Source organism: Gambusia affinis, linkage group LG05 (assembly GCF_019740435.1).
Source record: "Gambusia affinis linkage group LG05, SWU_Gaff_1.0, whole genome shotgun sequence".
In the NCBI taxonomy this organism is placed as follows: domain Eukaryota; kingdom Metazoa; phylum Chordata; class Actinopteri; order Cyprinodontiformes; family Poeciliidae; genus Gambusia; species Gambusia affinis.
In genome coordinates, this window is record NC_057872.1 from 5,181,935 (window position 1) to 5,195,480 (window position 13,546).

General features: G+C 39.6%; 2 protein-coding genes across 16 annotated transcripts in view; one reads left to right on the forward strand and one right to left on the reverse strand.

Annotated features, from left to right (window-relative positions):
* Positions 1-13,546, reverse strand: part of rims2a (regulating synaptic membrane exocytosis 2a) — a 165,210-nt gene that overhangs the window by 146,624 nt on the left and 5,040 nt on the right. The window lies entirely within an intron of this gene.
* Positions 5,396-11,943, forward strand: LOC122831171 (kinetochore protein SLK19-like). The gene is made up of 2 exons (XM_044117172.1): positions 5,396-7,096; positions 11,729-11,943. Exons 1-2 carry the CDS (start codon positions 5,456-5,458, stop codon positions 11,741-11,743), a joined length of 1,656 nt encoding a protein of 551 aa, XP_043973107.1. The 5' UTR covers positions 5,396-5,455; the 3' UTR covers positions 11,744-11,943.

Consider the following 13,546-nt stretch of genomic DNA (forward strand, 5'->3'; position numbering starts at 1 on the left):
TCCAGTGACAACACATGACTGCATTCATCCAAAAAGAATAACAGATGTCTGTGTGTCACTTCAGTATGATTGTGACTTCCCTGGAGAAGAATAAATAGAAGGTATGGGCTTCCACATGCAGCACTGCTTCAATTTCAAGAAATGTTTGTCAAAAAATTTTTTGCACAAGCACCATAATAGTTTTGTTGAAAGCTGCCATTTGTAACTTTGACAAAAAAGTATGTTTTTTTTTCGCATTTATTAAACCAGTCATCTTGACAGTATAAAATGAGACAGATAACCTGTGGAAAAACAAAAAAACAAAACAAAAAAAAAACTCTTCCATCTCTTCCCAGTGCTACTGTTGGAGTCTGCCAAAAACGCACAGCTCCCAACCGAAAACAACCAACCAGAGCCAGGAGGAGGGTCTTAGTGCTGTCAATCATCCTCCTGTATGGTGCTAAATGTGCTACGGGTGAAAAAACTATTTACTATTACAGGAAGACCGTTTACCTCCCGTCATCTGTAGCTATGCTAACCAGCCTTAGCATTTGTGGCAGGCTATGTTGTACCACCTGTAGATTATCCATATAATATTAAACTGTCACGTCAAAGTGGTAATCTTAACAAATATGTAAAAAAAAAAAAAACATCTTATTATGTATAAGTTACATGTTGCAGCTCTAATGTAAATAGGCCTATTTGATTTCATTTGTTTATCTGTTTTGACAAATTACATCCAGCCTTCATCGGGAATTCCTCTTTATTTTTCGGTAGGTGGCAGCTGCCGCCTGTTGCCTAGGTTTCCTAGACGAGTGCGTCCCCACAGGTTTTCTGCCTTTTCTGGATGCCTGGTAGTGTATTGGCTACAGCAGGAAGCTGAGTGTGTCCGCTATTAATAGTCGCGCTGGAAGCATGAGATTTCTATGAATGGAGCAAGCATGAGATAACGTAGTCTGATCAAAAAGACGTGTGTTTCCCGCTTTTATCGTCTGCCTCACACCAGATCTGCACAAACGTTTGCAGGAAATGCTACTTTTTTTTTTCTTTTTTTTACCTCCACCTTTCACAAGTCTTAACTAAGAAAACAGTATAATTTTATTAGAAATCACAGGCAGTCTGGTTCTTCTAAACTCCACGTCTTATGTTTTGCCAAGGGCATTTTCAAACTCCGCAGCCAGGGGGAAGGAAAGGGAAAAAGAAGGGGGGAAAAAAAAACCTTCCCAGCTTTATTGGAGGGATAAAATCCGGACAGCCAATAGAACTACATGCTGACGAATGCAGATGCTATTTAAAATAAAACCAAAGGAGACAATAGAAGCCGGTGAAGTGCGACTGTGTCAATGGGATTTTGAGGCGGTCGTATCGGCAGCGAGAACAGATAGGATCAAACACGTCAGCGTCTCTCCTCTCATTTGTTCTCTGATGTCCTGCTCTCCTTTCCTGTCCTCTCTCATCCCGTCTCACTTCCTCTCTTTTCCAAACCCGTACTCTACGGTACCTTCTTCCTGCTCGTCCCAGTCGCTCCAGATGTTGGGCCGTTCGATAACGAACCCTCCCCTCCCCATCACCCCCACCGTCACCGAGTGCTGGATCCCGAATCCTCACTACAAATCGACACGAAGGCGCCACACTTTGAACGAACGCATCCGCCACTATGGTTTTCAGTTTAGATAACATCTGAAAAGAGTTCTGTGCATCTGTGTTCAACCAGGGTTACAATCGTTTTGGATTTCTCATTGTAGATTTGTTTTATTTCGTCGTGGCCTTTTGTTTGTCTACTTCGTTTTAAGAGCGTATTTGTTCGTTTTTTTTTGTTAGGCATTAGTTAAATATTGTTTCGTTTCTGTTTAGTATGCATCATTTATAGTAATAGTTCTAGTTTTGTCATACTTTGGTTAACTTTCAGGTGCAGATTTCAAAAAGGTCAAACTATTGTATTGTAATGAATAATCAGCAGACGATAACCATCTTCATGAAATGGTTTAACAACAAACTGGTGTTTTCTCCAGAGTTTTGCTGTCCTCATTTTGCGGACCAGCATAAGGGCCACCAGCAGGATTATGGAACGGTCTAATTTGCCGACAGCTGATGTAAACGGCTTGAGCAGAAGAAAAGAAAAACATAATCCCCACCCCCCCAAAAAAAACAGTTTGTTAAGTGAACCATACAGACTCAGACAGAATGACACCCTCGGAGTGAATGTGTGTAAAATAATACTGAGTTTTAAGCCAAAACTGTACAACAGAAATAAATATAAATATTCTGCATATAAGACTAAAAAAAAAAAACATCTTTGTGTCTAACTATGTTCTACCCAGAACTCCTCACATGGTTTTTTTTTAGCTTCATCTGGTTCCAATTCTGACAACAAAAAAAAAGTTCTCATATTAAGTAGTTTTTGCTATCCATTTATTAATTGTATAATTGAAAAAAAAATAGTCAACAGAACTTGGTAAGTTTGATAAGTCCAGCGGAAAGGGCTGAGCTGCTCACATGTTGATGTTAGAAGGATTTCTTCAGCTGCAGATGCATCCTTTGATACAAGTGACTAAACATCCACTAAAGAAATGCTGTGTTATTGCATTTTAGGCAACAAAATGTTTATTTCGGAATAAATAAAAAAAAACGGAACCGAATTATTTATTTACTTGCATCTTTGAGCGTTTTTCCGACATTGTACAAAAATAGCCGAACTGGTTAAATGAAAAATTTGCAGGATGTGCCTTTTTTTTAACCGATTAATCATCGGAAAAATCAACGATAACCGATTACTAAAATCATCATTAGCTGCTGCGCTACTCTAAACTGTCACTGTATAATTTTTTTTAATTATTATTCACTGAAATTGAACCGCGAACCTTTAGCTATCCTTCTAACGGTGCAAAACTAGTCAAGTATTTCTGACCACACTGTCCAACACTGCACACGCTGCAGTTTACAGTAAAGACATCCGATCTGAGACTAACTACGTGACGCGTCAACTGTCCGTGACAACTACACATTGTTCCTTAAATTAGCTTGATGATGCATACATTTGCAGCGCGCTCTGCTTTATAGAGTCAAGATGATACATCCTCTCCTCCACTTTCTCTTTCTCTCTCCCTCCCTAAGGGAAAGTGATGGGGGGATGGAGTGGGGTATTTATGACTGAACGTGCTCTCTGCCTGGGACTGCATGAGTGAGAGTGTACTCTACTACAGTGTTTTTCAACCTTTTTTGAGCCAAGGTACATTGTTTTCATTGAAAAAATCACGAGGCACACCACCAACCAAAAATGGAAACAAATGATAGTCGATAGTCGCCTATATTAAATATATAATCAATCTTATCAAAGTGTCTTGAATAGGAATCAAATAAACACACCAAAGTATTTTTTTTATCATATTTTATATTTAATATTTCAAATTGCACTTAACACGTCCACTTCAAAAGTACACCTGAACAGTGGCACAACAATGTGGTCTTAAATTTAAAGAGGTTGTAGAAAACTTCAGTTGTTTTTTTTTTTTACAAACTAATTCTGTCCACAAGCATTCTGTTAGCCAGAATACAGAAAATAATTCTTATTCTCATATATGCTCTTGTTCTGGCCTCTATTTCATAAAACATTTCCAATGCAGAGACTGAAGATGCATAAGTTGACCCAGTGTGGGCACAAAACCCATATTCGGAAGACTACGTAGCACCAAAGGAAGAGAAGGGAAGTCTGGAGTCATGTGGTGCAGAATGATGCTACCAGAGGACTAGTCAGGTGGGCACTGATGAGACATTGGTGAGCCCTGTGGCACAGGCCCAAATCTGGATGGAACCAGCTCCAAATTTGAAAGACCAAGGGCCAGAAGTGGTTGGGACTGCGGCTGGCGAAGTTTTTCTCCTGACGCCAGATTGTCGGGATCTGGAAGTGGTCCTACAAACATCAGTGATAAAATCATAATAATCATAATAGGTTTTGACAAAGGAAACATAGATACAAAAATATAAACCAAAAGTTATACCTGTGTAAACTCTGTAAAGTGTGGAGTGCGGATACCTTTTCCCATAGTTTTGGGCTTCCACACCAACAGGTTGCTGACAGGTTCAGAATGTTTCACCATACAAGAAATACACAGAAAGATGTCAAACTAAAGAACAAATAAAGGGATGGCTGAGCAATTTGTTAGGACATAATGGGACTGATTTGGCACAGTTTGGATTTTTACCCAACTTGCAAATAAAACTAATTGACAGCAATTGAGCCTGTATTTTTTCACTGCCTACAAAAAAGACATTTTCCAAACAAATTATGAGAGAAATTATATTTGCCACAAGTAATAGTGAGATTACAGCAACTTTTATATGGCACTTACAAAATGCAAGTGGGAAAGAAGCGTAAATGGCTGCGCGACACAATCAAAGGAGGAATAAAATGTGTACATAACTATATTACTGTTATTTTAAGATCATATATTTGACAATAAATGTAATTTAGTATATGTGGATCTGAAGCATCGAGCTCTGACAACTAGCTGTCCCTGGACATTATCTGACACTACAGGCATGCAGAAGTAAAGCATAGTTTCAACATCAAGCGTCATCTAGTATCTCATAACTAAGTTCCAGCATGCTTATTTTTACAAACTGTACTGGCAAATACATTTCAGAATGTCAAAATATATTTGAAAAGTTTAAACTATGTCTGTCTCCAATATTCCACGTAATTTAGCAAACTAAATTAGGCTTCGTGACGACGTTTGTATAGTTCTTATCTTGTAGCTAGCGGTTAGCTCGCTAAGCTACGTCTTTTCTTACCTTGATAGCTGTGGATATATTCTTTGTGGAAGAACTTGTTTCCTTGGTGGGCGAATTCGCCGCTGCAATTTCCTCCGCATCAGCGAAAGAAAGTGCTGGGAAATTAAGTAATGATGATTAAAAGGACCGGAGGAGGAGAGATGTTTTTCAGGGTAGTTGAATTACCGTCACCAAAACAGGAAGTGCCGCAGTCCTTTCAGATGCAGCTGCCGGTTGTCGTGAAAAAGGTCTATTCTCTTGTTTTAACGTGCAATGCTATGTACCTACAGCCATCTAGTGATAAGGAAATTACATTATTACACCGCTAGTGACTTCTACAGCACAGACACTCAAAAATGGTATATTATTTGCAGTTAATTAATTCGTTTTCAAAATATTGTTTTAGACCAATTAGGTGAAATTGGATAATTTCCACGGCACACCTGACGATCACTCACGGCACACTAGGGTGCTGCGGCACAGTGGTTGAAAAACACTGGTTTAGTGTACTGCTGCAGAAACAGTGATGTCATGGGGACAAAGATCATGACATCACTCATGACATAGTGATGTCATAGACAATGACTTTGCCATAGTCAGTGACCCTGTCTGTGTCAAAGTCATTGAGCTCCAAGAGTTTCAAGGTAGGATTGCTTTCTGTGATTATACGTTTGTAAAAGGATTGCTATCCCAAAACAAGACGAAAATGAGACGTTCAATACAAGAATGGCAGACCATGGAGGTTGAATTAACTGACGACGATCCTCAATCCCAAAAGAACCTCATGAAAAATGGGGATGAAAGAGCCAGAGACACAACGCGGCGATCCATAACGCCAGAGGACAACCAGACAGAAAACTCTCCGTCCAAGGAGAGAGCGCAACAAGCTGAAAAAGATTTACGGAAACAACAACAGAACACATATCAGCTGAAGAAGGAAATTAAATTGCTGGAGGTTAAAAATTTTAAACTTTCCAACAACTTTAAAGGGATTTCCGCTAAATTTCTGGAAAGTGTAACTAGGATTGAGGAACTAGAAGGTCAGTTAAAAAACATGGAACAAGCTCTTGCAGAGAAGACACATTCTCTCATGGCTGAAACTGCACGGAGGCGCGACTTGTCTGAGAAAGTGGCAGGACTGAAAGTGTACAGAGATCGAGCCCTTGATGCAGAAAAACTGGTGAAAGAGCTTAAAGACGACAATCAAAGATTGAAAATACAACTAGATGCGTCTCAGCTAAAAGCAATCACATCTAGAAATGAATCAGAGAGCCTGAAAGCCGAGCTTAAAATGCAGTCTGATATAATGAAAACTAAGGAGAACACAATTGACAATTTTAAGATGGTCTTGGATGCAAAGGAAAAGATAATTGATGCTCAGAAGGAGGAGATTAAGAAACAACGCAAAGTTGCACAAGAGACAGAAATGGAGGCAAAAAGAAATCGCCAGAATGAAGAAACTTCAATGAAGCGACTAAAACACAAAGATGACGAAAATCTGAGCCTACGAAAGGAAATTACGTCACTACACAAGTCTTTGATTGATTTTGAGAGGAAGATGTCCAAACAAGAGTCGAAATACCAAGTCCTCCAGGAGAAATGTGAACGTGCTCAAACAGAAAAAGCAAACCTACAGAAAAAATATCAAAAACTAAAAACTTCTGCAGCAAATCTTGAGAAAGAGATTGTTGAAACCCAGACACTCCTGGAAAAGTCCAAGCAAGAGACTCAATTTTTTAAGCATCAGGTGGAGCAGGTCAAGATAAAGCTGGTTGACACGACAGACAACAGCAAGGAAAATAAGATTAAATTTGAGAAGGACCTCCTGCGTACACGGGAAGATTACATGAAACTGAGAACGCAGAGAGAAGACGCTCTGACCAAAAACAGAAGAGCTGCAGAAGTACTTCTCAGCAATAACAGAAAAATTGGAATACAGGCCGATATCATTCGTGAACAGGAATGCAAGATCGTAGAACTAACTAAGGAAGTTCTGCGACTCCATGCGAATGAGCAGAAATTCAAAATGGTTAAAGAAACGTATTCCAAGGTGCAAAGGCTGGGGCTAAATGAAGAGAATGGAGATATTATACTTCTCCCAGACACGGACAAGAAAACGGGAAAACTCACAATGCTTCGCACTGAGAACCGCAGATTGTCCACAAAGCTGAAAGAGAAAGTGACAGAAATTGAAAATCTAAAGCTTGAGGAGGCGAATCTCCAGAATGTGATGAAGTGTCTCAAGTCTAAGTTAGACCATGTGCCGGAAGATGTAATGCTTCAAGTTCAGGAGAGTCAGACCACCATCAAAGCTCTTAGAAGGCAGAAAAAAGCACTAGAGGCAGAGGTAACTGCATATCTCACAAAAATTAAAATGCAAGAAATCAACATCAGTGAGTTGAGAAATAAAATTGCAGATATCTCATTTTCAAAGAAAGATAAACTTCCACCAGTTCAGTCACAAAATATCAGACTGAAACCTGAGGACTCAGACACAAAGTCTACGACGAAACCCCGAAACACTGGTTTTCTTCCGCCTCTTCTAATCAATTCATTTGAAAATGCAAAGATGTAGGCAGGATCTCAGTGTTTGAGGGAGGGTCCTCCAGGACATGTGGGAAGAAAGTGGACCATGTGGGAAGATTTTTGACAGAGGGAGAATTTTATTGATTTTTCAGGAGGGGTGGTCGACCGTCATTATTTGGGGTGGGTCCTGCAGGACATATCAGGTTTTATGGGTAGATTTTGGTCAGGGGGACCATCGTATTGACATTTCAAGAGTGTGGTCAATGCTTAGTGTTGGGGTGGGGGTCCTGCAGGATATTTGGGGTCCAATTGGACAATGTGGGTAGAATTTGGTAAGGGGGAGCATTTTATTGATTTTTCAGGAGGGGTGGTCGACCGTCATTATTTGGGGTGGGTCTTGCAGGACATTTCAGGTTTTATGGGTAGATTTTGGTCAGGGGGACCATCGTATTGACATTTCAAGAGTGTGGTAAATTCTTAGTGTTGGGGTGGGGGTCCTGCAGGATATGTTGGGGTCAAATTGCTTCTCATTGAATTCAATTGGAAAGTGTGTCCAAACTTTTGGTCTGTACTGTATATATAAGTCATATAAGCATAGCTTATATGTACATGCTATGCTTATATATATGCTACATATGCGACATATATGATACATATGATAGCATATATATGGTATATATATGGTATATATATGCTACATATAATAGCATATATATGCTACATGTGATAGCATATATGTAGCACATATATGCTACATATATGCTACATATGATAGCATATGTAGCATATATGCTACATATGATAGCATATATGCTACATGTGATAGCATATATGTAGCACATATATGCTACATATATGCTACATATGATAGCATATATGTAGCATATATGCAGCATATGTAACATATGCTACATATGATAGCATATGTAGCATATATGGAACATATGTAGCATATATGTAGCATATGTAGCATATGCAGTATATACATATGCTACATATAGCTACATATACATATACATAGCATATATGTAGCTACATATATAAGCTACATATGATAGCTTATATATCTATAAGCTATCATATGTAGCATATACATAAGCATAGGATATATAAGCATATATATGCTAGTGACTTCTACAGCACAGACACTCAAAAATGGCATATTATTTGCAGATAATTAATTTGTTTTCAAAATATTGTTTTAGACCAATTAGGTGAAATTGGATAATTTCCACGGCACACCTGACGATCACTCACGGCACACTAGTGTGCCGCGGCACAGTGGTTGAAAAACACTGCTCTACTACACTGTGCAGTGGAACGCCGCAGAGCTTTGCACCCTCATCGCATCCTTAAATTTGACTTTTAAGTTAAGCTAAGGCGTTAGCTTCCGCCACGTTTGAATCGCCAGCGTTTGAATCGCCAGCGTTTGAATCGCCAGCGTTTGAATCGCCAGCGTTTGAATCGCCAGCGTTTGAATCGCCAGCGTTTGAATCGCCATCGGCTGAAACGCCATCGGCTGAAACGCCATCGGCTGAAACGCCATCGGCGCATGCTTATGGGACTCAAGATTTCCGTCACTTCCTGTCGTCGGTTCGCAAAAACATGTACAGTAGCAGAAAAAATATCCGAGGTCCAGGCTGGTGTGACGTGTGTGTGTGTGGGGGGGGGGGGGGAGGGGTTCTCCTCTCTCTTATAGCCTCCAGGGACACAGGACCTCTGAGGAGCACTGACCCAGCTGGTACACCGAGCACACTGTAGCACAATCAGATAAACGACCAGCAGGCACAGGAGAGGGTGTGTGTGTGTGTGGAGGGACAAAGGGGAGGTGTGTGAGTGTGTGTGGTGAGGGACGACTAGGGTGAATGGAAAAAAAAAGGGATGTGATCAATCACGGCTAATTTTAGGTCAGCGCACTTCATGTTGAACACCGTGCTAAAGTTGCAATTCAGCAGCAGTACTTTAAATAGTATCCACTCTTCTACCAACTGCCTGAAAAGAAGGATAAAAATAGCAATCTAATCACAGTTTACAGTTGGAATGATAAAAAAAAAAAAAAAAGATTTAAAATGACTCTGAAATCAAGTTGCTAACATTCGGCTACAGATAACAGTGTCAGCCAGCTTAGCAGAGCAGCTCAATGCACTGAGTGGTTACCAAAAGTACCTTTGAGCTTTTCCACTCTGTCACTTTACAGACACACACTTCATTACAGCAGTGTGTAATTGTGAATGTTTGTAAAATAACATGGAGTTTTAATTCTGTGTGTGTGTGGGGGGGGGGGGGGGGGGAGTTGTTTTTTTTGCAAAACAAAACTGAAAAGTGTGGTGTGTGCTATTGTGTTAAAGCTAAGAGTTATTTTTGTGGCCTTTGTAGCACTTTAGAGTCCCTGATCATGCACATTTAAGCCTTTCCTCATATTCTGAGTTGGATTATAGTCCGGACCTTGATTCCGACTTGTTTAGGGCTGAAACGATTAATCGCAATGAATCGGTTATTGAAATAATCGTCAACTAATTTAATAATCGACTGATCTTCAACTCTTTTTTGCCTGAGTATACAAGCCAAAAAGACAATTTGCTCACAGAACAACACTCTCAGAGCAGTAAGTAAGCCAAAACTACATAAGAATATATACATTTTGTATTTAAGATTTTAAAAAAAAGTATATTCTACCCAGAACTCTTCAAGTATGCTAGCTTAGTTTTAGCTTCAGCCAGTTCAAATTCTGAAAATTAAAAAATTAATTAATTAATTAAAAGTAAAAAAAACCAAACTTTTAGCCTTTGATACAAATAATCAAGCATTTACTCATGCAATGTTATGTTATTTCATTTTAGGCAATAAAAGGCTTATTTTCTTACATTAAAAATTAACATTATTTATTTGCACCTCTTCATGCTTTCTAATGATGTATATATATTTAAAAAGCCTTACATGCTTAAGTAGTAAATCTGCTAGAACGTGACAATTATTTTATTTTTTATCGTCGCAATAATCTAGAGAATAATCGGTCACTTAAATAATCAGTTGCAACCCTAAGCTTGTTTCCAACCAGGATTTTCCTGTGTCTGGCTAAATTTATCGTCCCATCAACTCGGAAAAGAATCCCCAAAGCATGATGCTGCCGTGTTTCGCACTGTGGGTTTTTTGTTTTTTTTCTCCTAACCACACATAGCATCAGACCTCCTGTTTCGGTAACAAATCTCACAAAATAAACAGCTCGTGGCGACTTAAAGACACGGCCACATCAAACAGAAACAAGCTGCAGTCTGGTAGCATTAGCCTATTCTGGTCCTCAGAACATCTTGCCCTACATGTTGAATTAAACCCCATCTGACTCAGTGGACTCAAAACACTCAGGGTTGTGGGTTTCTTGAACCACAAAGAAGAAACAAAGTAATGAAGATTTAATGTTGTGGAGCTTTAGCAATATTTCTGACTGCAATTTAGGATGCCTCTGTCCATTAAATATTTATAGTCATTTTCCAGCCTTTTTTTGTGTGTGTATATAATATGGTCAAAAATTATGCATGAGCAAAGCTGAATAATCTTTACGTTCCAAGTCGGTGGATTTCTTTTTTTGGTGCGCATTCACATCAGCCCTGTTCAGTCCGCTTTGGTCGAACTCCAAGAAAGTCCGGTTTGCTTGAGGAGATGTCAACGCGCAATCAAAACTCTGAAGCGAACTCTGGTCCGCCTAAAAACACCGGTCTCCGTGAACTCTGGCGCAGTTTGGATGCATATGTGAACGTCAAGCGGACTGGAGACCGCTCCGAAAGCAGGAGGTGAACCGTAGCGCAGGGCATTCTGGGTGAACACAAACCAAAGCAAAGGCTTGTGCCTAGCGTTAGCGGCAGAAATGGCTTAAGGGTTTTTGGCCAAAGAAATAGAGAAATCGTGCACTCGCTAAAAATCTACTTTAAAAAGAAAGTAGTTCTTTCCCTGGTGCGGCGCCACAAACAAGGAGGTGAACGACTTTTTCGAAGGGTTTGTTGTTTTGTTTTTGATACAGTAGAGTGCTGAAGTGGACCACACCAGCTGAAAACGTTACATGCTAAGTTTTGTCCCCAATCCAACTGAATCTAGCGGACTATCAGGTGTGAAAGCGCCTTGTGCTGAGCACTATCAGGCCACATTTAGACCTCAGTAACCTAAAGAACGCTGCAATCTTGCATAGTTACCACTGTATCCGTCGTCGTGGTCGGCTGAACTGGGAGAGAAGCCCTGACATGGCTGCATCTCTGAGGAAGTCCCTCCTATGAGGCAGTATGTGTGATTATAACCGAGGGAATATATATATATATATATATATATATATATATATATATATATATATATATATATATATATATATTTGTCTTTATGGTTACAAATAAAAGCAGGAAATGAAGTGATTCTTTTGATGGGAAGTGATGCTATCTAATACTTTTCCATCTCACTCACACCAAAGCAACAAACAGCCTGAAAGGAATGGAGAACCAAGAAGAAAGGAGAAGTTGAGCCCCAGGCTTTCTGTAGGTCAGCCCATCCCAAAACAGCTGATGCCTGGCTGGAGGGCACGGGGAGCGTGAGTGAGCGGACCGGGCTTCCCGTAATCATTTTCACCGTGACGATACACTGAAGCAGCTAAGTCCAAAAGAAGGTTCTTGATAGCACAGCGTCTCTACCTGAAGTGCCTTCCATAGACTGTTTTTTGTTGTTGTTTTTTTTCATGACTGAAAATTGTTAATATGTTGGGTTGGGGATGGATTATACATATGGACTTGAGGTTTTATCACGATATGCATGACAGCAATCAAAGCAACACGAGCACAAATACTGCTCTTGAAAAATATTTTTAATAAAGAAGTGTGATTTATAGCACTAAACTGCTCACTGCAACTGCGTCTGATCGTATTTTATGATTATCTTATTGAACAAACAGTGGAGGAGACAGTAAAACTAACTGTCCGTACTGCCCAACAATACGGACAGTTCACCACATTAATCTTAAGAATAAATGAAAATTATTTTATGAAATGTATCACGATAAATGATACGATAAATGCCAACCGCATTGTTGGGTTAGTTGCAATGTTGTACTGACTGTGTTGGGCACCACCATGAACTTTTTTTTTTTTTTCTCCACGCACTCACACACACTGCAGCAAGAATGAGTCGACTCAGGCGGAGAGCAGCTAATTACATGCAAGTCAGCATTGCTGGATTTCCGTCCACGCTCTCTGTAGCACCTCCGAAAACATGACAGTAAGTTGGCAAGCCCTGCCTGCTGGAGGCTCCTCTCGTCCTCTCCTCCATCCCGCCATCCTCTCAGGATTCCCTCAGTTAGACTACGCACTTCAACGTTCGGACTTTCCACTTCCTTTTTTTTTTTTTTTTGCAGCACCAAACCAAAAAAATAAACTTCTGTTATTTTTGTTTGTTTGTTTGTTTGTTTTTGTTTGGAGAGACTGGATCGTCGCTCTTTGAACGAGCTAAATGAGACGTGGGAGTTTGTTTCCGACACTCACTGAGACGCCGCGAACGATCCGACGACAACTTAATCCGCCGCGGTCGTACCTTATTGCGGGGCTGAGCGTATTAAAGCTCCTCCAGGACATGTTATGCTCGTGTGAGTCATAGGTTAAAAAAAAAAAAAAAAAAAGAAAGTGAGGATTTACTGTTTGATGAGTCAGGGTGAGTCACCAATTATGTAAAGACAGTGGACGTCAAACTACTGTGGTGATTGTGAATTAAAACGTACAATGGAATAAATGACTTTGCTTTTTGAGTTATAAGCACTTTATTTAAGAAAAGAAAATCTCCTAGAAAATGCAAAGTGAAAATATTTTATTTCTACTGTATGGTGCCACCATACAGCCGCTGAGCCAGAAAAGACATGCAGAAAATATCTGAATGTTGTTTTGTTTCTAGTCTTAGTTGATGTTCTTTAATATCCTGAAATAAGTCTTTTTTTTTTATTTTTTGCCTATAGTGTATTTTAGAAAGAAAAAGGTGGTGGTATTGTTTGCAAAACAAAATGGGAGAAAAAAAAAAATCACTAGTGGCAAAAAATGACAAGCCATTATTATTTTAGAAAAGTGACGATATGATGTGGCTGTGGTGATACTTTGCTTGCAAAACACAACTCGAATAAATAAATAACTCATTTATCCCATTTCGCAACAGGATATGAACTTGTACGCCAATATTTACTTCCGGTAAACACATAAAAACGGATTGTGTCCTGATTTCCAAGATTTCCAAGAGTAGAACCATCAGCTCCAGA

What these genes read in the sequence shown, in the direction of transcription:
- LOC122831171 (XM_044117172.1), top strand. Translation starts at nt 5,456, where the DNA reads ATGAGACGTTCAATACAAGAATGGCAGACCATGGAGGTTGAATTAACT.